Source organism: Mirounga angustirostris, unplaced genomic scaffold (assembly GCF_029215605.1).
Source record: "Mirounga angustirostris isolate CCGP_5_RB_7025 unplaced genomic scaffold, mMirAng1.0.hap1 SCAF_15, whole genome shotgun sequence".
Taxonomy (NCBI): domain Eukaryota; kingdom Metazoa; phylum Chordata; class Mammalia; order Carnivora; family Phocidae; genus Mirounga; species Mirounga angustirostris.
Genome location: NW_026991723.1, coordinates 86,833,838 through 86,859,703, shown reverse-complemented (window position 1 = coordinate 86,859,703; position 25,866 = coordinate 86,833,838). Strand labels below are relative to the sequence as shown.

At 57.5% G+C, this 25,866-nt stretch overlaps 2 protein-coding genes across 9 annotated transcripts in view; one reads left to right on the top strand and one right to left on the bottom strand.

Annotated features, from left to right (window-relative positions):
* DYNC2I2 (dynein 2 intermediate chain 2) overlaps positions 1-20,675 on the top strand; it is a 28,590-nt gene extending 7,915 nt beyond the window's left edge. The window contains exons 2-10 of one of the 3 annotated variants that reach the window (XM_064579329.1): positions 371-427; positions 3,004-3,252; positions 8,618-8,727; positions 9,184-9,341; positions 9,852-9,961; positions 10,450-10,617; positions 10,791-11,023; positions 11,265-11,422; positions 11,594-20,675. In XM_064579329.1, coding sequence (XP_064435399.1) covers positions 3,169-3,252; positions 8,618-8,727; positions 9,184-9,341; positions 9,852-9,961; positions 10,450-10,617; positions 10,791-11,023; positions 11,265-11,422; positions 11,594-11,832 — 1,260 coding nt within the window. In that variant the 5' untranslated portion in view covers positions 371-427; positions 3,004-3,168 and the 3' untranslated portion in view covers positions 11,833-20,675. The remainder of the gene's footprint in view (positions 1-370; positions 428-3,003; positions 3,253-8,617; positions 8,728-9,183; positions 9,342-9,851; positions 9,962-10,449; positions 10,618-10,790; positions 11,024-11,264; positions 11,423-11,593) is intronic. The other 2 variants (XM_045883268.3, XM_064579328.1) reach the window with 2 other exon arrangements.
* SPTAN1 (spectrin alpha, non-erythrocytic 1) overlaps positions 11,972-25,866 on the bottom strand; it is a 62,798-nt gene continuing 48,903 nt past the window's right edge. For 4 of the 6 annotated variants that reach the window (XM_054509444.2, XM_054509445.2, XM_054509446.2 and 1 more), the window contains 17 exons: positions 24,956-25,164; positions 23,655-23,775; positions 23,311-23,432; positions 22,876-23,008; positions 21,330-21,428; positions 19,328-19,487; positions 18,641-18,717; positions 17,859-18,068; positions 17,295-17,591; positions 16,826-16,938; positions 16,404-16,421; positions 13,852-13,906; positions 13,334-13,530; positions 13,170-13,223; positions 12,942-13,088; positions 12,709-12,856; positions 11,972-12,427 (listed from right to left, as the gene is read on the bottom strand). In XM_054509444.2, the coding sequence (XP_054365419.1) occupies positions 12,302-12,427; positions 12,709-12,856; positions 12,942-13,088; positions 13,170-13,223; positions 13,334-13,530; positions 13,852-13,906; positions 16,404-16,421; positions 16,826-16,938; positions 17,295-17,591; positions 17,859-18,068; positions 18,641-18,717; positions 19,328-19,487; positions 21,330-21,428; positions 22,876-23,008; positions 23,311-23,432; positions 23,655-23,775; positions 24,956-25,164 (2,286 nt within the window). In that variant the 3' untranslated portion in view covers positions 11,972-12,301. Of the gene's footprint in view, positions 12,428-12,708; positions 12,857-12,941; positions 13,089-13,169; positions 13,224-13,333; positions 13,531-13,851; positions 13,907-15,135; positions 15,199-16,182; positions 16,308-16,403; positions 16,422-16,727; positions 16,939-17,294; positions 17,592-17,858; positions 18,069-18,640; positions 18,718-19,327; positions 19,488-21,329; positions 21,429-22,875; positions 23,009-23,310; positions 23,433-23,654; positions 23,776-24,955; positions 25,165-25,866 lie in introns of those variants that run through there. The other 2 variants (XM_045883265.3, XM_064579327.1) reach the window with 2 other exon arrangements.

Genomic DNA, 25,866 nt, shown 5'->3' with positions numbered 1-25,866 from the left:
CTCCTTGATGTGGGACGCGATCCCAGGACCTTGAGATCATGACCTGAGCCGAAGGCAGATGCTTAACAATCGGAGGCACCCAGGGGCCCCTAGTATCATTGGTTTTAAGTTTTTTTCTCCCTAAATTTTCCCTAGTGTTTTGACATTTGTTGTTTGCCTTAATAGATAAGCATCGAACAAATATTAAGAGAGATAGCTGGAAAGGTGACAGCTCGCTGTCTCTTGTGGACATTTTTGTCTTACATTAAGACACTGGGTTAACATTCTTTTAGAAACATTTTTCTGCGTTCATCTGATGTGATCAATGGCCAGGTATGTTGGACTGTTTGGGTGAGAACACCATTGACTGAGACACAGTTTGGTATCTCAGGTCCAACTACCTGGATTCAGGCTCCACTGCGATCACCTGTGTGCTGTGTGACCTTGGGTGAGTTACTTCTCTGTGCCTCGGTTGCCAACAGTAGTAATGCAAAGGTAGGATTTTCTTCATAGGGGTTGTGAGCATGAATAAGATACGGGTAGTGCTTTGGGGACAGTGCCTGAGTGAGCACTTAGTGACTGACACTCTTACCATCATCGTGGCTTCCGGAACTTCGATGATTTTCACCCACCGTCTCTTAGCCTGTATACCTTCTTTCTTTCTTTCTTTCCTTTTTTAAGATTTTATTTATTTATTTGAAAGAGAGAGACACAGTGAGAGAAGGAACACAAGCAGGGGGAGTGGGAGAGGGAGAAGCAGGCTTCCCGCTGAGCAGGGAGCCTGATGCAGGCCTCGATCCCAGGACTCTGGATCACAGCCCAAGCCGAAGGCAGACGCCCAACGACTGAGCCACCCAGGCGCCCCAGCCTGTATACTTTGTGATCCTCGTACCCGTCCATGAATTCCTCAATGTGCATACTTGGGGGACTCCTCCAGTGCTGTGGCTTCAGGTTGCGTCTCTGCTGGATGCTCTCCAGAGCCTCGTGCCTTTTGGCCGCCCTCGGGACTCCTTGACGCCTCCATGTGGATGGTGGGGTGGCATCTCAGTCTGGAGGAGGCCCAACAGAACTACTCCTGTGTTCTCTTCTCCCAGAATCTGCCATCACATCCACTGGTTGTCACACCTGCTCTCTGCTCCTCACTTCTCCCTGAGCAGCCAGATAGGCATGGCCTTGCTTACGGCCATCCTGGGGCTCACACAGCGAGAGAAAGGCCCGCTCGTCCTGGCTCTCAGACACCTCCTGGCCTTGTCCTTGCTTGTGTGCCACCTTCCTCACACTCTGCGGCTGGGCGTGCTGCCTGCTGTCCAGTCTCTGAGTGTGGGGCTTTTTCTACTGGCAGGTTTTGCTCTCGCCTCCCTGCCGCCCCCACCCCCCATCCCTGTCCAGGCCCCTCTCCTGTAGCTCTCTGCTTGTCCTTCACACCTCGGCTCAAGTGCCATTTCCCCCAGAGGCCTCCCCAGCCGTTCTCTTCTCTCCCACACCTCTGCCGCACTTAGCACATAGGTAGTCGATGGGTTTTCTTGTTTGTGTGGCCCCGACCCCGTGGAAGCTCCTTAGGCACAGGAATCTTGCACATTTTGTTTTCTGCTGTATCCATAGTACCCAGACAGTGCCTGGCAAGTGGATGCTCAGTAAATAATGTGTGTGCGTGTGCGTGTGTGTGGAGCATAATGGAGATGTATATAAATAACATGTAATGTGTATAATGTGTGTTATATTAGTATACACGTGTATATAACATAGCGTCACGGATATATATACACACTATACTATATATATAGTATAAATGAGCTTGTGCCACGTGCCAAATACCATGCAAAGTGCTGGGGATATAAAGAGAGATCAGGGCGCCTGGGTGGCTCAGATGGTTAAGCGTCTGCCTTCGGCTCAGGTCATGATCCCGGGGTCCTGGGATCGAGTCCCACATCAGGCTCCCTGCTCCTTTGGAGCCTGCTTCTCCCTCTGCCTCTCTCTCTCTCTCTCTGTCTCTCATGAATAAATAAATAAAATCTTTAAAAAAAAAAAAGAGATCAGACAGGGTTCTGAAGTTCTGAAGGAACTCACAGTTTAATGGGAGGTAGATAAGCAAGGAGACTTCTGTGGAATGTGAAGGGGAACGTGGGGATAGCTGTTTCATGTTCTAGCAAGAGCTGCCCCTGTGTGGGGCCAGCTCCCTTCCTTCAGGCTTACTAGTGCTGGCCTGGTGCCCAGCACTGTCCCCCCAAGCCTGAGTAGGGGGCACAGGGGTATGGGCCTTGTCATTGCCCTGTGAGTTCAGGTTACTGGTGAGGGGCCGCGTGAGCAGAGCCTCTTGTAAGACGATGGTGTGTGGTGGAGGGCCCCTCACGTGGTAAATGGTGAGTCATGTCCGTATAAGAGGCTGATCTATTGTCTGCCCCTGTGCCCAGCTAAAGAGGGGACAAGGGATTGGAGGCAGATGGCAGGGTGGAGAAAAGGGGCAGCTGGGGAGAAGCCTGCCTTCTACCAACTAGCTCATCACAGACACACTTGCTTCCTTTGATCACGGGGGTGGTTTGGAAGGTGCCTGCCAAGGCAGGGAGATGCAGATGCTGTGGGGCCTTCTGCTGGGGCCAGGTTTGAGGTGTTCCCGTGTGCTGGCTTAGGTGACCACTGCCCGCTCTGATATGACCTGATTCTTGTTATTGTCAGTATCTTCACAAGGGCACGTCTAAAAAAAAAAAAAAAAAATTCCTGCATCGCCTCCAAATAGTGTCATAATGTCACCAAAGGTCCTGGGTCAGGCTCTTGTTGGGGCGTGTTGGCTGCCCCTGGACCTCTCACTGTGACCCAGGGTGCATAGCAAGGTTGAGGGGTCATCTCCACCCACGGCACATGGATCGGGCTCGTCCTTTGGAAGACGGGCTGGTTACAGGAGGAAGGGGACAGACTGGGGCCAACAGGGTGACGGGAGGCCTAGAGGCCTGAGGGTAAGCGGCAGCGCGGGAGGGGGTGCGGGCAGGCGAGGCTGGGTGGTGACCGCTGGGTTGTGACCTTCTGCAGAGAAGTTGCCAGACAGCAAGCATTGCCACCGCCGACAAGGCCGCGCAGACCCGGAAGCATGTGGATGCCGAGGTGCAGACGGAGGCCCCGGTGCTTGTCAGCGCGCCGTCCGTGTCCGCACACGACGACCCCCGGCTCGCAGCCTTTCTTCGGAGGGTGGAGGCCATGGTTATTCGAGAGCTGAACAAGAACTGGCAGAGCCACGCTTTTGATGGCTTCGAGGTGAACTGGACCGAGCAGCAGCCGATGGTAGGGAACGGGCCCGTACGGCCTGGGACGCCCCCTCCTCTGCCGCAGCTTGAGCCTTGGCCCCGTTTTCAGTCCTTCTTGTACACTGCCCAGATACTGATAATGGTGATGATAATACCAGCATTCAGGAGCTCCCGCGGTCTGCCAGCTGTAGAGCTTCCTAAGAGTAAATAACCGAGGGCGCCTGGGCGGCTCAGTTAGTTAAGCCACCGCCTTTGGCTCAGGTCATGATCTTGGGGTCCTGGGATGGAGCCCCAAATCGGGCTCCAGGCTCAGCGAGGAGCCTGCTTCTCCCTCTCCCTCTGCCTCCCTCCCCTGCTTGTGCTCTCTCTCTCACACTCTGTCTCAAATCTTAAAAAAAAAGGCGCCTGGGTGGCTCAGTCATTAAGCGCCTGCCTTCGGCTCAGGTCATGATCCCAGGGTCCTGGGATCAAGTCCCGCATCGGGCCCCTTGCTCAGGGGGGAGCCTGTTGCTCCCTCTGCCTGCCGCCCCCACTGCTTGTGCTCTTTCTCCCTCTGACAAATAAATAAATAAAATCTTAAAAAAAAGAAAAAAGAGAAAAAGAGTCATTGAGCCTTCCCTGCTGTCAAAAGGTAGGTGTGTGGTTACCTCCATTCACAGCTGGGAGGTACTGGGAGGTACAGGTGGGAGACTCCGAGCTGAAGTGACTTTTCCAGGTTCACACAGAGCTAGTCAGCAGTAGACGCAAGGTTTGAACCTGGGGAGTCGGACTCTGGACTGAATTCTCTCCACTGCCAATGTGTCTCCCCAGGCAGCACACGGTGAGGATTCTCTGTGCTGTCTCATTCGGCATGACTGCATGAGGCCGCACTCGCATGATCGCCATTTTATACAGGAGGCCCAGAGAGGCTAAGTGACTTGTCCACGGTCACACAGCTGTCACGGGCCAAGCTGGGGTGTGAGCCCTGGTCTGGTTTCACTACCATACTCTCGTGACTTCAGTGTAGCCAAGGCTCAGTTCAGAGCTGTCACCCTGTATACTCAGGCGTCCAGCTACACAGACAGCCCAGGCTTTGAGATGAGGGAGCTCTGAATGAATGGGGGGCTCTTGGCTTTGGCTCCAAGCTGGGCCTCAGCCTCCCCTGTGGACAGCCTGCTTGCTCACTGCTGCGTGCCCTCAACCGACCGACTGACTGCAGAGCCGTGGAGTTCTGGGCCAAACTTTTTTTTTTTCCTAATTATTATTATTTTTAAATTTTTTTATTTATTTGAGAGAGAGAGCACAGAGTGGGGAGGGTCAGAGGGAGGAGCAGACTCCCCGCTGAGCAGGGAGCCCGATGCGGGACTCGATCCCGGGACTCCGGGATCATGACCTGAGCCGAAGGCAGTTGCTTAACCAACTGAGCCACCCAGGCGCCCTGGGCCAAACTTTTTTTTATATATTCTTTCTTCCTCGGGAAACAGATGAGTAACTATGTATTCAGAAGTCATAAGCCCCGCTCTAGCCCGTCTTCCTCCTCCTCTGCCTGCTTCCCACCAAGTCACTGGAAGGCATGGGAGAGTCGATTGTTTGAGGGAAATCCTCAAAATCACTTTGAAGAGCAGTTGCCGAGGCCCCACCAAGTGGGCAGGCCCCGAATGTTTGCACAGGAAGGGCTTGGTGAACAGTGAGAGCTCAGCACGTTCTTCTCTCCTCGCTGTTGCCGATCCTCCATTTTACAGTTGCATTTAGAGAGGTTAAGCTTTTGTTCTTTATTAGTAGTGCTTTCCCCCATTTCTATGGATTAATTTGGTCCAAGTGTGTATTACTCTCTCCCCCTTTACAAATACCTGTTTTCTGACTACAAAAACAATATGTGTTCATTATAACAAATCCGGGCATTACAGAAACACAGAGCATATACTGTGTAGACAGGGGGAGGGAAAACCTGTTCCCGGGCCTTTAGCTCCTCCCTGTGCTTCACTCACACACAGCATTGTTACTAGTGTTGTCATAAAGAACATTTTTTTTTTTTTAAGAATCTTATTTACTACTTATTTGACAGAGCACAAGCAGGGGGAGTGGCAGAGGGAGAGAGGGAGAAGCAGGCTCCCCGCTGAGCAGGGAGCCCGATGCGGGGCTCGATCCTGGGACCCTGGGATCATGACCTGAGCTGAAGGCAGACGCTTAACTGACTGAGCCTCCCAGGTGCGCTCCCCCCCAACCCCGAACATTTTAAACAAAAAGTGGAAAGCACTGTACATTTTCTTTATGACTTTTCTCACTTGCCAGAGCTTTCCATGTCAGTTCCTATAAAGGTGCCCCAGGCTGTGTCCCGCCGCACAGACATGCCATCCTTTATCTGAGTCCCCTGTGGGACTCAGGTCTCCCCCGGAAACGAGCGCACAGGCGGGGGGTTGGGCGGCACGCTCAGAGCGGTGCTGTCCCGAAGGCCGCGTCTTAGCGGTCCCCAGAAGGCCGGGCAGAGAACTCTCCGAGTTTGCTGTCATGTTAACAGTGTCAGCAAATCTCTCTCTGCCTCACTTCTTCTTTTGCATCCGTTTTTTGTTGATTTCCTCATAGTGGGATTATTATTTTGGCTGATGTGGGGTTTTTCTGTGTCCCCTGCTGTCAAGATGTTGGCCTTGACATTTCGTCGCTCTCCTTGGCACCTGCTGTAGCAGCTCGGAAAGTCTGGGATGCTGCTCTCAGAGAGAAGCCGTGATTTCAGATTTCCAAAAACAATGTGACAACCTTGGGGAACACTTAGAAATCGGAGATAAGAGATGGGGACTCCCACCGGAACTTCTGATCTCCTCGCTCTGTTGTTTCCTTCCTCTGGTTTTGTACATGTGTGTGGACAGCTGTGCATCACTGTGACCGATCTGGGGGTCTTCTCTGGTCGGGAGCAAAGCCCGTTCTGTGCTGTCAGGTGGCTACAGAGACTTCACGCTTGTCCTTTTAAAACCACCGGATGTTTCATCCGCACACTGTATTTTTTTGTGCCAGGTCTGTCAAGGTGTGTTCTCCATGCAGGTCTGTTCACTCTTCGTGCTGTTCTGCACCCGCCACGGTGATGGTGTGGAGTTGCCCTGTCGTCCCGGCTTCTCCCACTTTGTAGTTTGTAGTCTCATCTTCAGATTTGCAGTTGTACTGGTTGCTGCAGTTATGACAATTAATATATACGGTTTATTTCTGACGTAAACATCAGTTGACTGTGACGTAAAAACACGCACAAACTGCCACTTCAGGCCTGTGGCTTTTCAAAGTGAAAACACTCGTGGAACCAGAACCCAGATCAGGAAACCGAATGTGGTGAGACGCCAGAGGTTTTCTTGAGTTCCCTCCACCTCCTACCCCACTGTACAGCTTTTCTCTTCTTCTTCTTCTTCTTCCTTTTTTTTTTCTTTTCTTTTATTTATTTTTAAGTAATCTCTACACCCAACATGGGGCTTGAACTTATGAGCCTGAAATTAAGAGTTGCATGCTCTGCTGTCTGAGCCAGCCAGGCGCCCCTATACGTTTTGGTTTTAAATAACAGATTTATCGAAATATCATTCACATCCCATATAATTCACCCATTTAAAGTGTACAGTTCCAGGGCACCTGCGTGGCTCAGATGGTTAAGCCTCTGCCTTTGGCTTAGGTCGCGATCTTGGGGTCCTGGGATCTGGCTCCATGTCAGGATCCCTGCTCAGTGGGGAGTCTGCTTCTCCTTCTCCGTCTGTCCCTCCCCCTCGCTCGTGTACTCTCTATCAGATATAAATAAAAAATCTTTTTTTTTTTTTTAAGATTTTATTTATTTATTCATGAGAGACAGAGAGAGAGAGAGAAGCAGGCTCCCAAGGAGCAGGGAGCCCGATGCGGGACTCGATCCCAGGACCCTGGGATCATGACCTGAGCCGAAGGCAGACGCTTAACCATCTGAGCCACCCAGGCGCCCATAAATAAAAAAATCTTAAAGAAAAAAAGTGTAGGGGCGCCTGGGTGGCTCAGTCCGTTAAGCGTCTGCCTTCGGCTCAGGTCATGATCCCAGGGTCCTGGGATGGAGCCCTTCATCAGGCTCCCTGCTTCTCCCTCTGCCTCTGCTCCTCCCCCTGCTTGTGTTCTCTCACTCTGTCAAATAAATAGATAAAATCTTAAAGTTTTTCAATAAGTTTTTATGTTCCTAGAGTTGTACAACATGGGCACAATTTTAGGACATTTTCATTACCCCCACAAGAAACCCCGTACCCACCGGCAGTCACTCTTCATTCCCCCCCCCAGTCCCGGGCAGCTACTCTTCTTTCTGTCTCTCTGCGTTGTCTGCTGTGGACATTTCACATAGATGGAATCCTCTACCGAGGGGTCTTGGTGACTGGCTTCTTCCACGTGGCCGAATGTCCGTGAGGCCGGCTGTGGTGCTTGCTGTCACCGTTTTCCTTCCTGTGGCTCAGTCCTTCCTGCCCTGGAGGGAGGGACCCCATCTATCAGCTGGTGGGCATCTTGGCTGTTAGGAATAATGCTGTGAATATCTCTGTACAAGTTTTTGGATAAACATGTGTTTTCAGTTCTCTGGGTGTGGACCTAGGAGCGCAATTGCTGGGTCATAGGGTGCCTCTGTTTGACCTTGGGAAGAACCACCAGATTGTTTCCCCACGGCGGCCGTGCCATTCTGCGTTCTTGCCAGCGACGTGTGAGGGTTCCCACCATATAGCTTTTTACGTGTTTTAGGTTCTGTCCGTTGGATAGTTTCTTTCTATGGGGTCGTGTGAGGTCGGGGGGGTGCAGCTTTTCACAGGAGTTTTGATCTATGCTGCAAATCCTGCCCCAGAAACCTTGGGCTGGTCGCTCATGGCGGCCTGCATGGCCAGCCTTCTCATGTGCTGTGCCAGCCTGCTCTGGGCTGAGAGGGAAGATGCCAGGCCTTTATGTGTAGAGCCCAGTGGCACCGAGCATAGTCACATTGTACAGCTGTCATTACCATCCAGTTCCAGAAGCCAAGCTTTTTTTTTTTTCCAGAGGTGGGGTGGAGGGGCAGAGGGAGAGGGAGAATCTTTTTTTTTTTGAAGATTTTATTTATTTATTTGACAGAGACACAGTGAGAGCAGGAACACAAGCAGGGGGAGTGGGAGAGAGAGAAGCAGGCTTCCCACTGAGCAGGGAGCCCGATGCAGGACTTGATCCCAGAACCCTGGGATCACGACCTGAGCCGAAGGCAGACGCTTAACGACTGAGCCACCCAGGCGCCCCTCTTCTGGGCTTTTGGAAGTCTCCTCTGAGGAGTGGTGTTTGGACGAAGCCTCCGCGCTTCTCGCCAGGACTGGGCAGCGGACCCGATGGCTCGGGAGGTCCAGGCCTGTGTGTAGCTTTGTTGAGGTGGCTGTGAGGCCACCTGTTGGGTGGCTCTGGGCTAAGGGTTGGGGACGGTCTGTCTCTTGCAGGTGACCTGTCTGCACACCCTGGGCTACCCCCCAGCCCAGAGGCAGGGTCTGCACGTGACCAGTGTCTCCTGGAACACCACCGGCTCTGTGGTGGCCTGTGCCTACGGCCGGTGAGTGGCAGCCGTGGTGGCTGCAGGGCACTGGGAGGCCCTCGGAGCCTGGTCTAAGCCTCTTTTTCCCTGGGTGGTGAAGGGCTGGCCTGGAGCTTGGCCATTCTGGGAGTCTTTTTATTCTCAAGGCTGCCTGGGCACCAGCTTGGCTGGAAAGAGCAGAGGAGGGAGGGCTGAGAGCACAGGAGTCCCGGTGCCCACCTGTCCGCACAGGGCCGTGAGCCGGGGCCTGCTGCCTCTGCTCCACGAGCTGTCTGCTGCGGCCCCGGCTCCCCACCCTGCCATCGTGTGGACCCTTCGCTGGTTCCGGGAGCCCTTCTCTAGAGGTCGCGCCTCGGGGTGCCATGGAGACACTGCGCCCCTTCAGTACCCAGTACAGTCTGGGTGTGATGCGGAAACGGTGGGTCAGTTGATAGGAACAAGGTGAGATGGAGGCCCGGCCTCGTCCCTGTGCAGGCTGGACGACGGGGACTGGGGCACACTCAAGTCCTTCGTGTGTGCCTGGAACCTGGACAGGCGAGGCTTGAACTCCCGGCAGCCGTCGGCCGTGGTGGAGGTGCCCAGCGCCGTCATGTGCCTGGCCTTCCACCCCACGCAGCCGTCCCACGTCGCAGGTGAGTCTTCAGCCTGCCTCGCGTCTGCTCCCGCCCCGCACCCCCTCCCCTGCAGAGGGCGGCCCGAGCTGAGCTCTGCACTGGACCCTCAACCCCCGGGACACAGCCAGGGCAGGTCTGCTGCGAGGGAGCAGAGACTGGGCGGCCCTGACCCCTGGGCTCAGGTGAGGATGCCGAGGATGCCCGGTACGGAGCTTGGAGGAAGAGGAAGCGGGTCCTCGCTGAGTCTTGTCCAGGTGTGGGCCGTGGAAGGGCACGGCCTGGTCAGGACCAGGTGCCCAAGTGCCCATGTCACCCTTGGGAAGATGTCAGCGGTGGTAGGAGCCCCATGTGTTGGGAAAGGGGGTTGCGCTGGGGGGAATGGCAGGGTGCTGGGCTGCGGAGACCTCAAGGTGGTTTTGGGGCAGTGGCTCCACATCCTGGCTCCGTGGGGGCGAAGGGCTGGTACTTGGCCGGGAAGCCTGGGTGCTGGGTGAGTCGGCTTCTGCCCGGGCCCGCTTGGTCCCGCAGGTGGGCTGTTCAGCGGCGAGGTGCTCGTGTGGGACATTAGCCATCCCGAGGACCCGCTGCTCTGGCGAACGGGCCTGACTGACGACACACACACAGACCCCGTGTACCAGGTCAGAGCGGTGGGCTGCCGGTTGGGTCGGGGAGTCACCGTCCCCTTCTGCCTGAGCTGGGCTGGGCTGTCACAGGCCTGCTGCTGGAGGAGGCCAAGCAGGAGAGAGGGCGCCCACTCGGCCTAGCTTGGCAGAAGGTCAGCAGGGAGTTGGCAGTTGGACAGCTGCCTTCAGCGTTCTCAGAGCTCCCAGGGCATGAGTCCCCTCCCGCCCCCGACAGGAGCCACCCCCAGCTGCGCCCCCCACCCCCCAGGCTGCCACTAGAGGCTCCAGCTGTCCCGGCCTGCCCGGGCTCAGGGACGGAGCTCAGGACCCTGGGCACTGCCCGCTGGTGTGTGAGGTGGCTCTGGGCCGCCCCCAGAATTCTCCCTCTCATTTTCCTAGAAGGGGGGGGACAGGAGGGTGACCGTTGGTCTTGCTGGGAGGTGGGGGCGGGGGGGGGGCGAGCAGTGCTTCCCTGACCTCAGTCCCGCATCCCGGTGCCCCAGGTGCTTTGGCGGCCCGAGCCCCGGCACGGCCACCGCTTCCAGGTGCTGAGCGTGGCCACGGACGGGAGGGTGCTGCTCTGGCAGGGCGTCGGCGCGGGCCGGCTGCAGCTGACCGAGGGCTTCGCCCTGGCCGTGCAGCAGCTCCCGAGGCACACCAGGCTGAAGAAGGTACGTGGGGCCCCCGAAGGGCCTCCGAGAGGAGCCCCGGGTGTGTGGGGGGGCAGGCGGCATGGGCCGCTTGACCTCCTTGGGCCACGGCGCCCACTTGAGGGACCGGGCTCCTTTGGGACACTGTAGGACCAGATTCCCTTGGCTCTGCCCCGCCGCTCGTTTCTCCACAGCCTCCCCGGGGAGAGACCGAGGTGGGTGCCACGGCGGTGGCCTTCTCCAGCTTTGACCCCAGCCTTTTTGTTCTGGGCACGGAAGGCGGCTTCCCACTCCAGTGCTCGCTGGCCGCGGAAGAGGCCGCCCTCACCCGGACGCCTAGCTCTGTGCCCCTGCGGGCCCCGGCACAGCTGACCTTCTCCCCCCACGGTGGCCCCATCTACTCCGTGAGCTGTTCCCCCTTCCACAGGTAGAGAAGGCCCCAGCGCCCCGGCACAGGGAGGGCGAGGGGGTCCCACAGAACCGCGGGAAGGGCCTGCAGTCTGTCCCGGGCCCAGGTCTTCCCCCACGGGAGCCCTTGTGCCCAGAGCGCTGGTGGTTGGGTCCAGGGCATCGGTCCCTCGCTCCCTAAGGGGATCCCTGGTTTGGGGGGGTCCAGGAAGGCCCAGTGGACCGGGACACCCAGCACTCCTCCCCTGCATCCTGTCTAGGAATCTCTTCCTGAGCGCGGGGACCGACGGCCACATCCACCTGTACTCCACGTTGCAGGCCCAGCCCCTGGCCTCGCTGCAGCTGTCCCACAAGTACCTGTTTGCCGTGCGCTGGTCCCCAGTGCGCCCTTTGGTGTTTGCAGCTGCTTCGGGGGAAGGTAGGAAAGAAGACACCAGACTCACATTCACTTACGCCGCACGGGCGCAGCGGATCTGGAATTCTGAGCTGGGGAGAGACAGCACGTGGGGGGAGGATTGCTGTGCCAGGCAGTGGCTTTGTTTTGTGCTGTCCAGGCTCTCGCCCCCATGATGAGTCTCTCCCCCTGCAGGTGATGTGCAGCTGTTTGATCTCCAGAAAAGCTCCCAGAAACCCACGGTTTCAATCAAGCAAACCCAGGATGCAAGCCCGGTCTACTGTCTGGAATTTAATCGGCAGCAGACTCAGCTCCTGGCTGCTGGTGACGCCGAGGGCACAGTAAAGGTGTGGCAGCTGAGCACTGAGTTCACGGAGCAAGGACCCCGGGAGTCCGAGGACTTGGCACGGCTCGCAGCCGAGGTGGCCACCTGAGGACAGTGAAGCGACAGCAGGGCCCTGTGTGTGTGTGTGTGGGGCGGAGTGTCCCCAAATCGGGGGGCAGGTGGGGTGAGGCCACACCTGTGCCAAGCTGTGGATGTCTCGTGGAAGCTGAATGAAGACAACACAAGCGTCTGGGGGAGTGTCATTTATTTGTCTTTTACGTGAAAACAATGGAGCGGGGCGAACAGGAAAGGAGCCAGCCAGCTGCTGCGATTTCTCGAGCCGGAATGGGGCCGCTGGCTTCACAACAGGAATCCGGGTCCCCAGAGCAACAGGGCAAGTGCCACTGGACTGGGAGTGGCTTAGTGAAGCATCCTTTCTACTAAGTCTTATCCCCAAGCTAAGTGGACATAAGCTTACAGTGAAGAGTGACACGAATACGTGGGCACGGAGAGGAGGTGACATGCAGCAAGGCGACGGCAGGGCAAGCAGCGCGGTCCAGGCGAGGCGGGGGGCGGGATCAGTTCACGAAGAGCGAGCGGGTGAACTCCACGTAGTCGAAGGCAGTGGGGAGTTCGCGGCCCTTGCTGTCCACGTAGGGCTTCATGTGGGAGACGCAGTAGTCGGCTTGTTCCCGAGTCAGGTTCTGGAGGGAAGAGGCCGCCCGTCAGCCCAGCCCCGCTGGCCCCGGGGTCGGGGGGCGCAGCAGGAACGCCTGGGCCCCAGCCTCAGGGAGAGCGGGACGTTCTCCGAGGGGCCGCGGACAGGGAGTCAGCGCTGAATGGGGAGGAAACGCCTGCCCCCAACCGAGCGCTCCAAACGGAGGTCTGACACGCTCGACCGTTGTGCCCCTGGGCGACCTCGGCCTTTACTTTTCAAAGGAAACCTCCAGCCCCATCCCCAGGGCAGGGGAGCAGAGCCCCGGACCTGGTACAGCTCCTCCTTGGTCACGTAGGGCTTTCCCTCGGAGCTCAGGGCCCGGAAGGCGCTCTCGATCTCCTCGCTGGATTTGACGTTCTCCGTTTCACGGCTGATCATGAAGGCCATGTACTCTTGCAGGGAGACGTGGCCGTCCCTGGAGGGGGGCAGGCGCGGTGAGCCGGGAGGATGCGGCAGGATGCGGAGGCAGAGCCGCCCCCACTACCCTCCCTCCAGCTCACCTGTTTGGATCCACGGTGTCTAGGATTGCCTCGAACTCGGGGTCGGGCTCCCCTTCCTCCACCATGGGCAGGTCATAACCCAGGGAGCGCAGGCAGGACTTGAACTCCTGGTGGTTCAGCCGGCCCGACTTGTCCTTGTCGAAGTGTCTGCCGCACAATCGGAGAGCTGCTCAGCCCGGGTCCCGGCGCCAAGCCCGCCGCCCCTGTGCCCGGGGAGGCCATACTCACTTAAACATCATGCTGAATTCCTTGAGGGCCTCCTCAGTCACTCCGGTTGTGTTCCTAGAAGAACAGGATGGAGTGAGCAGGTGGCACACTGTTCCATCCCAGCAGAGTGAGTGCGGGACGCTGGGGGGCGCAGGGGCAGGGGCTGCCATGCCGGGGGCACGGACCTGGCCTGGATCTGCTGCTCCAGGTTGTGCTGCATGCGCATGCCCAGCTGGTCGAGCTGGTCCCACTGCTGGGCCAGGCCCACGGTGCTGTGCTCCGTGTACTTGTTGTCCAGGATCAGGGCCTCCTCCATGGCCGCCCCCAGGTCCTCAATCTTCTTGAGCTGACTTCTCATGGCTCGAATCTCCTGGTGCTTGCGCTACGGGCGGGGGAGCGAGGGTGTAGGGGACAGTCTCTCGCCTCGGTCACCGGCCCCGAGCGCCCGTTTGAGAGCCCTCCCGGCCCGAGGCCTGCGGGGCTGCGCAGGACGGCGGGAGGGGCGAGCCGGGGGCAGACTGCCAGCAAGACTATACACTAAGGACCAAAGGACCCTCTTTTTCAAGTAAGACGCCACGTGGCAACTGTCAGAGGCAAAAGACTTTCTTTAAAATGATGGGGTCCTGTGCTGCTTTATGCAAAGTGAAAAAGAGCACCCACCCAGCCTACTTCCTGCCTGACTTTAAACCAAGGGGGCGCTTACTTTGGTAGCTTCGAGCTGGGATTCCAAGGTCCCAGATTCTTCCACCATGCAGGACCTAAACACAGAAGCACAGTGAGGCAGGAGGGCCTGATCTGAGCTCAAAATTAGCCCCAGATAACAGTGCCTGCTGTCTTGGAATTCTTCTTCTGAATCTCTCTCATCGAGGCAATGGCCGCTATCTGCTACTGGCTGGCTTTTCCTAAGTGGCCCCGGGAGCCGGGAGGGCGGGCAGTCTTTGTCCTGCCGTGGAGACAGGACGCCGCCGCCCCACGTGGTGGGCTACGTGCCCCGGGCCAACTGGGGGGCCTGGGCCGAGCCCCACCCAGCCTGCTCCCAGGCCAGGACCCTCTCTCATGGGGCTCCTCCGGCCCAGCCAGGCTGGGACCTGGCCCCTCACTCAAGCGAGGCCCTCAAGGGCACCTGAGGAACAGAGTGGAAGCTGCTCCACGGCATGACAGAGGGGCCTCGGGCCCAACAGCACGCCCCGCTGCAGCCACTGGGGAGAAAGGCTGACAAATGGAGAGCCAACCCCAGAAATCCCTGGGGTCTCCTGCACGTTCCTGAGGAGGGGAGCCACATTCTAGGGTGTGACGGCCGTGGAGGAGACGCAGTCAGATGACCCCTCAGACACGGAGCCAGGATGCTAAGAGATCATGACCAGACTGGGTTTTAAAAGTGACTCTAATTCTGCCTAAAGGAGGGAGGCGGCTGCAATTAAGCCCCAGATTCAGGCTCCACGAGACCCTCCGGGCCAGGGGCTCCCAGGGCCAAGTTCCGAAGAGCAGGGGTGCCCCAGGGGAGCCTCCATCTTCCCGACATTACACAGTGTGAAGTCACAGAAGGCCACCAGTGAACGAAGACAACAAACGAGTCGGGGTTACGTGCAGGGATGAGTCACACTGTGCGCGTGTCCTTGGTGGGATTTTAGCCCGGCCTCCCCTGCACCCACGGGTGCCCCAACCTACCCTCTCAGCACCCAGCGAGCCAGGGTTAGCTCTGACGTTTCCCCAAGTTCAAAGTGCTTGAGCAAGGCCAGGCACCAGGCTTCCTTGTAACCCAGCAGATCAGACTCACAGTCACGCCATGTCCCCCAAGGAAAAGCAACCCCCTCCCCCAGACCCGGGGCCAGGAGGCTGGGTGCCAGGGCAGTGGGAGGAGGACAGAGCCCTCCTTCCCAAGCGGCCGAGGGCGGTGGGTTAGTCAGAAAGCGGAGCCGCCTGGGGAAGTCAAGAGTGCATTGGTAAAACCACAGTGAGGGAAGAAGAGAAATAAGAGGAGAAAAACCTTCCAGACAGATCATCCCCAACTTCATACTGATAGACACGAATGACCCGACGATACGCTATGCTAGTCAAAGAAAAGAAACCAAATGAATACACGGAAGGCACGGGCAGGCAAGAGCAGACCGAGACAGACACGCGCCCAAGGCCCAAGCTGGTGGTGCACAGGCAGGGCCACCTGGCGCCCAGGCAGGGACCTGGTGGGGCTGGGCCGCCGGCCGCAGGGAGCACAGCGGCCCCGGGGCAGCGCACACTGGGGCCAAGCAAGACGGGACAGGGCTAGGGAGGAGCCACCCGGGAGGGAGCATGGCACCCACGGCGACAAGACCAGATCGGCAGACACAGCCACAGGGCTGGGGAGGGGAGTGGAGGCCAGCTGGCTAATCAACTCCAGCTAGAAACTGTGATCCCTAAATCCTACCCCCCCCCGCCCCCGCCAGGCTGCTTTCAGCACAGGTGGTCACGTCAGCGCGCGCCTGTTTCTCCTGGTGCCACGCTCAGCTGTCCCAACTACCCGTCTGCGGGACCCCAGGAGCGCTAGTCTCAGCCACTGAGGTTCCCCCCCGCCCCCGGCTTTACACGGGCCTGGGAGAGGCCAAAGCCTCGAGGAGGGGCCGCTCCCAGGACTGGACTGGGCAGGGCCGCCCTGCTCCTCCCGGGGGGCTCCTCCCCAGCCTCGTCTCTCCATCGCTCTAAACTGCAGGCACTTCTGCCATTAGTACAAACGATGCTCTTCCCCTTCCCCTGGGAACACGGGGGGAGGGGTGCGCCTGGGGGGGGTGTCAGTGCACAGCTGGGAACTCACTGCACCCGCTGAATCTCCTCTCCATGACCATGACCTCCTAGGAGCTAAGGATGGTCCCACTGGACACACGGGGAAAAGAGGCAGAAGAGAGATCCAGCGAATCCCAATGGCTGGACAGCGTGGGGTTTCTCAGAGGCTCTGGACTCTAGCTCTGGTCCTCTGCCTTGGTCACATCCCCTACCTGAGAGAACCCTTGGAATCTGAACAGGAAGGTGGGAGGGGCTCCCCTCCCCAGACCTCAGGCTGTCAAGGGCTGTCAAGGGCTGTCAAGGACACGCACTCCTTGTAGGGTGATGGGGACGGAGCTGGGGTGAGGGTGGGCCGGGGGAAGTGCAGCCCGCCTGGGGCAGGAAGGCCCATCCTGGGATCCTCTGCAAGCCAGGCCACAGGGGGACAGAGGGCAGGGGGACAAGCACACGAGACACCACCACACCAGGAGCCCGGAGGAACAAGAAGACAATATTAACCCATCGAGGAGATACGTTCTGTGCAGATGGGATCCAAGCAGCCGCAAGACAAGGTGGCGTCCAGACAGCAGCAGTCGGGAGGTGGGGGACAGAGAGAGACACAAGAAAGAAAAGACAAAACCAAGAACATCAGTACCACTGCATTCGACTCTGTTCTGTGTATCACCGAGGCGCTGCCTAGGACTGACCACCGGCCGCGCACGGTCCCACCCAATGCGGCACACCTAGCAACTTGACCTTCAGGAAAAGTACCTTCGAGAACTGCCCCCCACCCCCCACCCGCCACCCGCCCTAGCTCGAGCCAGACCAGGGTGGGCCCCTAACCCTGCTTTCCTTCCTGCGAGCGTGACTTCCAGTTTCCCGCAGAGCTCCCCTCCCGCTCGAGCCGGGGGCCCGGGGGCGCCGGGGGTGCGGGCGGACACCTGGTCTCCTGGATCCACTGGTGGAACGCGTTGGCATGCTGGGCGAACTCCTGGCGCAGCTTGTCGTTCTCCTCCTGCCGGCGCTGCTCCTTCTGCAGCTCCAGCTCCCGTTCCTAGCGCCCAGAGGGAGGAGAGGCCGTCAGCGGGCCCGTCCTTCCTGCCGGCCTGCCCTCGGGGCGGACTAGACGCCCTACAGCTTCAGTTTCTGGATGCTGAACATGACCAGAAACCATCGCTTTGTGGGGGAGAACCAGATGTTGACATCAACCCAAAGGAGGAGCCTGGGAGACACTCGGGGAGCTCAGAACCCTGTTCCCCGGCTGCTCACAACTGGCCCCCCAAGAACTCTGGCAAGAGGCGAGGGGAAGCGGCTGACCGACAGCCTGCTGTGGGCTGCCGGCCGCCACCCCGTCCAAGCCCCCTGGCCCCTGAGCCCCGGCTGACGGCCCTGGGTTGGGGCGGCGCGCACCTTGATGATCTTCTGCAGGTTCCTCCACGTCTCCTCCAGGGCCTCCATGGTGAACCAGGTGTAGGGGTTGGAGGCCACCCGGAAGCTCTTGATCTGGCGGTCCAGCTCGGCCAGCTGGCTGAAGTCGGCCTGGGCAGAGCTGAGGGACGAGCGGAAGGCGTCGTGGGCCTCGCGCAAAGCTCTGATCTCCTCCAGGGAGTTGCAACGCACGGGATCGGTCAGATCCTCTTCGGCGTTTTCGAACCAGCTGTTGAAGGCAGAGGCCTTTTTGGCGAACGTCAGGAAGAGGTCTTCCACCTGAAAGCAGAGCAGCCTGCATCAGGGCATCATCAGGACGCCGTCAGGGCCGCGAGGCAGGATAGGAAAGGCAGCGGTCGTTCCCGGGGCGGCCGGGGCAAGCCGGGGTGCTCCCACTTCCATGTCTCAAAAGGCCTCTGACTTTCTTCCCTCGCTACCCTTTCCCCTCAGTCCGTCCCGGCCGCTTCGTTGGCCAAGGGCCCGCGGCTGGCTGCCGGCAGACTCCCCGCAGCCGGGCCGGGGAGCTGCGCAGGGGCCCAGCCTCACCTTGCGGAAGTGACTCTGGGCCTCCAGCAGCTTCTTCTTGCGGGTGGCCGAGTTGGCCAGAAGCTGGCTCCATCGCTTCATGAGGGAGGCGTGCCGGGCCTCAATGGCCTTTGACTGAACGTGCTTGGCGGCCAGCAGCTGATCTTTGAGGGCGGTGATGTTGGCGATGCCCTCCTGCTGGAAGGCCTGCAGGCCAGCGTCAAAGGTTTCCTGGAACAAAGAGCGGTGTGCCAATCTGCAGGGTCGCCGGGGAGGCTAGAAGCCACCCTTTCGGGGTGCCTCGGCTCGACGGCACCGGGGTCTGTTCAGCCAGCTGCCCAGGCCACACTGTCAGTCCCGAGTCCCCACCTTCTCCTGACATCCTCCTGCCCACCCCGGGCAGACTGAGGTATGGGGGGTCCCCTAAGTGCACCCCACTCTCCCCACTACCTCTGCCCGGGACGAACGCCTGCCTCCCCCCCGACCACCTGCAGTTTGCCCTTCATGCCCCAGCTTAGATGCCCCTCCTCTGGGAAGACTTCCCACATCAGCCCCTGCTTGCTGGAAACCGAGTCAGACAGCTCTTGGGGGTTAAATCCACAACACATTCTGCTGCGCTCCACCCTGGGGGTGCCGTCAGCCTGTAGCCCAGATGCCTCGTCTGGAAGCTCCTCGAGGACCAGAACGACCTTGCTCACTGCCGAGCCCTTAGGGCCTTTCTCAGGGACAGACGCCGACCACCATTCATGTACCAGGACGTACTATCTGCATACATTTCAGTCAACGAACGGGCCGCGCCTGACCTGTTTGGTAAGGAGAGTCTGGACGGAAGACAGGTCTCGGCCATAATCATCTGTCTTCAGGCTGTTCTCCTTTTCACCTAGGAAACCAAGCATGGGAAACAGGCCGGCCTTCTTGGTACAGTGAAGGGAATTAAGAGTCCCCTTTGTCCTCAGTATTCAAGAGGGCCTCCCGGGCAGCCTATCACCCTGCTGACGTTTACATCCCAGACTCTACCAGCAGGCTCTGACCCCATGTGGGCTACTCTTTCCTCCCTGCAGCCCGGGCCCCCTTGGCTAGCTGTGACAGAAAGAGATCCTTCCAGCTCATCCCAGCTGTGGTTCAACTGCCATGCATGTGACAGCAATCACCAGGGCCAGAGGGGTCCCAAAATCAGAGTGTAGCTCCCCCTCGCTCGGGAGCCAGACCGCGCCCTGGGCAGCCAGGAGACAGCTCGTGATGCTGACTTCTTCCGGGGTTTAAAGATTTTTGTTTTGTTAACCCTGGTGCTGGCCCAGTGCCGGGCACCATGGGGGCCCCCACTCTTGGCCGCAGGACATGGTTTCTCGTTCTCTGAAATGCCCACGTTAGATCCGTTTCTTCTCTGGAGAAGACCAACTGCTTAGGTAATAAACGAGCTACGGCTCTGGAACAATCTTCCTGGCCTGGGGAGAAGAGACTGGGGCCGGGCCGGGCGGGACAGCGCTCACCGATCCAGGACTCGACCACGTCAGCCTTCCAGTTGAACTGAAGGAAGGCCGAGTTCTCCTCAAGCTTGGCCTTCCTCTGGGCGGCAGCTTTCTCCAAGTCTGACACCTTCCCATTCAAGCCCTTCATCTTTGAAGAGATGTTCTCCTCATGGTGATTGTTCTAGGCCACAAAGAGAAAGCATAGTCTGGTCAGCCTCACCTCCTGCCGTGGCTAGATGACCCATGGCCTCCCTGCCGGGGAAGGCGCACCAGCGCTGGAAGGCGGACCCTGCGCCCCCGGCCCGCCACCCGCCGCTGGGCGAAGCACAGGTAGGGCCTTCCTAACGGCAACACGAGTAAAAGCCTTGAAAGGATGAATGCTGGCAATTTCACTGATAGGAATGAATCCTGAAGATAGGAGGAATGAGCTGAAACGTCACAATGATGTACTCGTTAGTTAAGACTTAAACAAAATGTGATATATACGAACACTGGCTCCTAATATAAACAATAAACACAATGGGTCAGAAAGCGGACACTGAAAATTCTTAAGCCCCAGACACTCGGATTCGGTCTTGGAATAACTGAATTTGAAAACACACAAGGCAGCATGAAATTGAGAGAGAAACTCGAGGAGGAACAGACTGTTGCTGACGGTAAAGCACCAGGCTTTGTTGGAAAGCTGCAGAATACTCAGACCAGTCACCGCAGAGGTAGAAAGAGCAGAGACCGTGACACAGGGCTGCATGTGGGTGACGATCGGACACAGGCCTCATCTCTGCCGGTACACGGTCTGGACCGGAAATCAGCTGGATGTTAGTTTATTTGCCCATGAGGGCAAGGGGAAAAAAAGCTCTCTAGTGAACACGGATTTGAACATACTTGTTAACTCCTATGAACCAAATCTCTAGTCTCAAGGCCATGCTTACTAGAGCAAATCCCATGATGAGAAATCTTATCTACTAGTTATATTTCCAACAGGAAATTATCACTGTGAAAAATTGCTTGTTGGGGCGCCTGGGTGGCTCAGTCATTAAGCGTCTGCCTTCAGCTCAGGTCATGATCCCAGGGTCCTGGGATCGAGCCCCACGTCGGGCTCCCTGCTCAGCGGGGAGACTGCTTCTCCCTCTCCCACTCCCCCTGCTTGTGCTGTCAAATAAATAAATAAAACCTTAAAAAAAAAAAAAAGTTGCTTGTCTTGGGGACACCTGGGTGGCTCAGTCAGTTAACCGTCTGCCTTCGGCTCAGGTAATGATCCCAGGGTCCTGGGATCGATGCTCAGTGGGGAGTCTGCTTCTCCCTCTCCCTCTGCCCCTCCCCACCACTCCTGCTCTCTCCGTGTCAAATAAATAAAATCTTTTAAAAAGTTGCTTTTCTTGTGGTACTGAATACCTGTCACCACACCTACGTGATCGGCGGTGACTGAGGACCAATGGCAGCACCATGTTCAGTCCGGAATGCCAACATGCCGGTGACTGGACTTCACTGCTGGGGAGAAAGCCCCAGGACCCCTCCTGTCTGCGCTCTTGCTCAGGGGCTGCTTGAGCGAAACCCAAACTTTGTGATTTTAACACATTCATCTCTAAACCTGCCAGGCTTTGTAGAGAAACACATAAGTCGATAGAATGGGATCTATCCTATGTAGGGGCGGCTCTTAGGATTTTTCTTATATTTCCAACCACTTCTATCACGAGCTTGTACCACCTGAGAAATAACCTAAGAGAAGAGCTCTGTGGGAGCACCAGTGTCGCTGGATGCCTCTCTGCCTGATCCACGCAGAAAGCGTACGTGCTGCAGTGACCTCACTAACTGGCTTCAGGAAGGGGGAAGACGTCCAACCAATCACAGAATCTTTCTCTTGTTATGAAACACAGCAGTGGAAGTCTGCTTCCACTTCCCGGTCTCCATGCAAAGCTTTCGTGGGTGAATATTCCAGGCAGATGGGCTTTGTGGGGCCACGGCGGCCCGAGCATGGGGGCGTCGGGTGTGGGAAGTGAGCGTCTCACCAGCAGGCCAGGCTCACCTTCTTGATGAGGTCCTGTCCATTGCTGCAGACGTCATTCACCCGGTCCTTGTGTACCGTGAAGTCTGTCTCAAAAGCTTCATGTTTCTTCAGTAAGCCCTGCAGCGGGAGCAGAAGGCCCAGCGGCTGAGAGCCTGGCATGCGCCGGGGGGCAGGCCCAGTCTCGGGTCGGAGGGAACCGAAGCTGTAAGGCGCCCGCCCTCACAGGCGGCCCAGTCTAGTTGGGGGCTGAGGCCACAGGGACCAACATCGACAGGTAATTATAAACCTGGTAAAACCCAGATGCAGCAAGAGTAACTGGCAGATGCCGAGCTTGAGAAGGGACGCCCGGGTAGGCCTTTCCTGAAGGGGGTAAGCTCTTGCTAATCAATCAGCACAGTGTCCCTCTTCCCCTCTGGAGGACCACACAGAAAACGATAAACCCCGTGCAAGCTTAAGACAGAGCCCAACAGAGGGTTTCCCCAAGTCCCGCTCCTAAGGGACCTTCCAAGTGTCCCTGTCCCCAGTATACCTCAAGGACCAGAGACAATGGCTCTGGGTGGCCTTCCCGGGAACGGGTCCGCGCAGAGGATGGGAAATCCCTCCCTCCGTCTAATCCACCTAAAGCACCGGACCAGCCGAAGAGGACACCCACTCTGAGAACGTGGCGCAGGGACTACCCAGACTCTGGGGAATGGAAACTCTGCCTCCACGGCCGGTGGCCCAGATCTGGGAACATCTGACCATAAAGTGTGGCTCCTCCCAGCAAGAGGGGAGGCGGTTCAACTAGCTCGTAGCTCTGGGCTGCTTGTGACCACTCCGACCGACAGAACACAGCACGGACGAGGTCACGTGACATCTGAGGCTAGGCCTTGAAGCTTCTGCCTCTGCCACTTTGAATGCTGCCTATGAAAACGGGCAGGGCCACTGAGGGACGGAGGCGGGGCGGGGGGGGAATGGACGGAGCTGTGCCAGCCGCCAGTGACATGATCGTGGCTCTCTCGGGCGGTCACACAGTGTATTAAGGGCAGAGGTTGAGGTGTGTCCCCCAAAAAGAATGACGTCCTAACCCCTGGCACCTACGAACGTGGGAGATGCAGAGATAATCAAGTGAAGACGCTCAGAGGAGGTCACTGGGGTGGGACCTACTCCGGGAGGCCTGTGTCCTTCTGAGAGGGAACTCGGGACCCAGGCGGCTCGGAGGGAAAGCCGCAGGCACCCGGACGCGGAGGGAAGAGGCGTGAAGAGCGGAGGCTGCGGGTTATGCTGCCACAAGCCTGGGAATACCAGCAAGAAGCTGGAGGACAGGAGCCTCCCCTAGAAGCTTCGGAGAGCGAGGCCCTGTCTGCACCTTGACTTCAGACCTCCGGCCTCCAGAACGACAGGACAATAATGCTGAGGGTGCGCCGTGGCGGCAGCCCCTGGACCCCCGCGGACCTCAGGGACCCGTGGTACCGGGGCCGCCGTCGCCGGTGTGCGGGCTGGAGGCCTGCGACCAGCCAGGGACACCGAGGCTGCTGGCCGGGAGAACAACGCGAACAGCGCGACCAAAGCCAGCTTCTCGGACCTGGATAGCAGCAAGCGTGTCTCCGTAGTCCTCACTGGCTACCAGGGTCATCTTCTCGTTGATCCAGGCTTCTTCCTCTTCCACGTTGGCTACAAACTGCTGATACTCCAAGGACTCCTCCAGCCGCTGACCCCTAGTTACAGGACACACAAAACACCAGCCATTAGTGTCTTCCGATTTCAATTCCGACAGCGAACCCATGTTTAAAAATGTTCCTGACGAACGTGGGACGTGACTGGTTCCATGGAGCCCTCTGTGTAACATGAAGCAGACACAGTGTTGTTCACTCGTGAAATTCTGGAACCAAGTGCTGGGTTCAGATCCCCGTAAGCGGACGGGCTCGGCACAGCCGACCGTGGACCGGGCTCGGCCCGGACGAGGGCCCAGGAGGCGGCACGGGGGCCTGCCAGCACACGCGCTGACCCCACCGCTCACCGCGCCGCGGCCAGATGCTTCAGCTCCTTCCAGTGCTCCACGAACTGGGCCAGACGCTGCTGAATCTCCTCCTTGCCAATGGTGTTGTCATCAGACAGCTTCTTCCCAGTGTCTAGGACCCCCTGCCAGGCAAGAACGATTAGAAGAACCGCTATCACCTGCTCCCAGATGCGGCCCGAAAAAGGCGTCGGCATCGAGGCCAGCACCTCTTTCTTCCAGGTTTGGAACAAGGGGTCACAGACACTGCAGACCTCAGTGGGATGAACAAGAGCAAAGGGCTTCTCTGTACGTCACATGAGCCCATCGGTCCCCGCCGCCCCCTCGGCCGCAAGCGGCCCCCTCACCTGAATCGCCGGCTCATGGGCAGCCAGTTCCGCCTCCAGCCGCTTGTGCTTCTTCCTCAGGTTCTGAACGCCTGTTAAGTCTCGGCCGTAGTCCTCAGAGCTCACCAGCAGCTTCTTCTCCCTGGACAACACAGGTAGGTACTCTGCACCCCCGTGCTTCCAACCAGACAGGTTTGCTCAGGAGCTGTGAGGTCTCCAGACCCCATGATGTCCTTCACCTACACCTACCAATCTCGCCACGAAAATCCCTGCCAGCCTTCTGGAAACAAAAAGCCTCTATTTCCGAAACAAAGAGCATCGATGTAGGTATCTAGAAGCACCTACCAGGCTCAGGGTGTGCGGAGAACAAGGAGGTGCTAGGGGTGTCCTCCTACCAACCCTACTTTACCAAATGCGCAGACACCACCCGTAGAAATATATAAAGATATGCACAGAATTTTTTAAGGAAGTGAGGAATAGCGGCGCCTGGGTGGCTCAGTCGTTAAGCGTCTGCCTTCGGCTCAGGTCATGGTCCCAGGGTCCTGCGATCGAGCCCCGCATTGGGCTCCCTGCTCTGCGGGAGGCCTGCTTCTCCCTCTCCCACTCCCCCTGCTTGTGTTCCCTCTCTGTCTCTGTCAAATAATAAAATCTTAAAAAAAAAAAAAAAAAAAGGAAGTGAGGAATAGAAGACAGGATTTTTGTCCTTTAAAAATGTGTTTACAGGGCGCCTGGGGGGCTCAGTTGGTTGAGCGACTGCCTTCGGCTCAGGTCATGATCCTGGAGTCCCGGGATCGAGTCCCACATCGGGCTCCCTGCTCAGCAGGGAGTCTGTTTCTCCCTCTGACTCTCCTCCCTCTCATGCTCTCTCTCTCTCATATAAATAAAATCTTAAAAAAAAAAAAAAAATTTAAAAATGTGTTTACAAAATGCTGTATCACCTTTGACTGCAATGGGGGAGGAATTAAAAACAAACAATTCTCCTTCCTTCAAGGACTGATCCTGCCCAGGATATCGGGCTGTCTTTTCCAGAAGGGCATTTGCTAATCTCCCCGGGGATCCCAGGGCAGGGTCTACACAAAGTCTAGCTCAATCATCACGTACTGCTACCATCTGGAGACCATCGATGGCCCTACAACTGCACACATGGGCATCAGAAGAAGCCAAGGTGTCCCATGGGCCAGGTTCTGGCACACTCTGGGAGAGAGCCAAACCTCACGGCCAGGCGGCCCGGAGCTCCGGACCCCCACTCAGCCTGGGGCTCCCAGTGCCTGCTCAATGGGCATCCTGGAGGACCCAGACTGTGAAGCCCTGAGGACACGTACTTGATCCAGGACTCCTCATCATCCATGTCCCGGAAGAACTGGTGTAGGCGATGTGATTCATTCAGCTTGGCTCGCCGGGAGGCTGCCATGCTCTTGATCTTCTGGAAACGACTGTTGATGGTGTCCCGTTTATCCTTCACTTGGGAGGTGTCGAAGGCACTGCTGGTCATCAGGCTGTCTGCTTGGCTGTTCAGGTCCTTCAGGCGATCCTGGGGCAGGGGATACAATGGGAGGGGTGAGAAACCTGGGTTTCCCATGAGTATCTGCTTGAAAATCAGAACTCTGGAATTCTTCACCAGCAGGCTGGCTTTGTGGAATGCTGATGCTCTCTCAAGGTGTCCTATGTGGATCCCTGGGGTTCTAAGAGATCAGAATTATTTTCGTGATGACACAAAGACATCATCGGCCTTTTTCACCGTGTGGACTCTTGCACATGGCACGATAGCCGATGTCTCCACTCAAGAGAGTGACACACCGAGCCAGCAGGACTCCGAGCTGCGGTAAAAACGTGCTCTCACTTAAGGACATCCTTATAAAAGCAGTTGTTGTTGATTTTATCAAATCTCCATCTTAGAATACATGTCAACGTCAATATTCTGTATGACAAAATGGGAAACGCACACAAGCACTTCTGTGGCATCCTCCAGGTCGAGGACTGCCCTGAGGAGAAGCCGGTGTCCTGAGCCGAACTAGCCCCTTGTTCATGGGCTGTCCTTCTGAGAGAACAATGACCAGACAGACTACGGCCGTGCAGACTTCGGTGTCTGACAGACACCTGCTCCGAATGAATGAGGTCAACCTGTCACTTTCAAGAAGGCAGAGTTTGCTGCCACTGATAAAATCTGAACTTTCAGGCAAAAATGAGAATTCTGGAAGAAGTGCGTTCAACCTCCATGAGCATGAGAGCCACT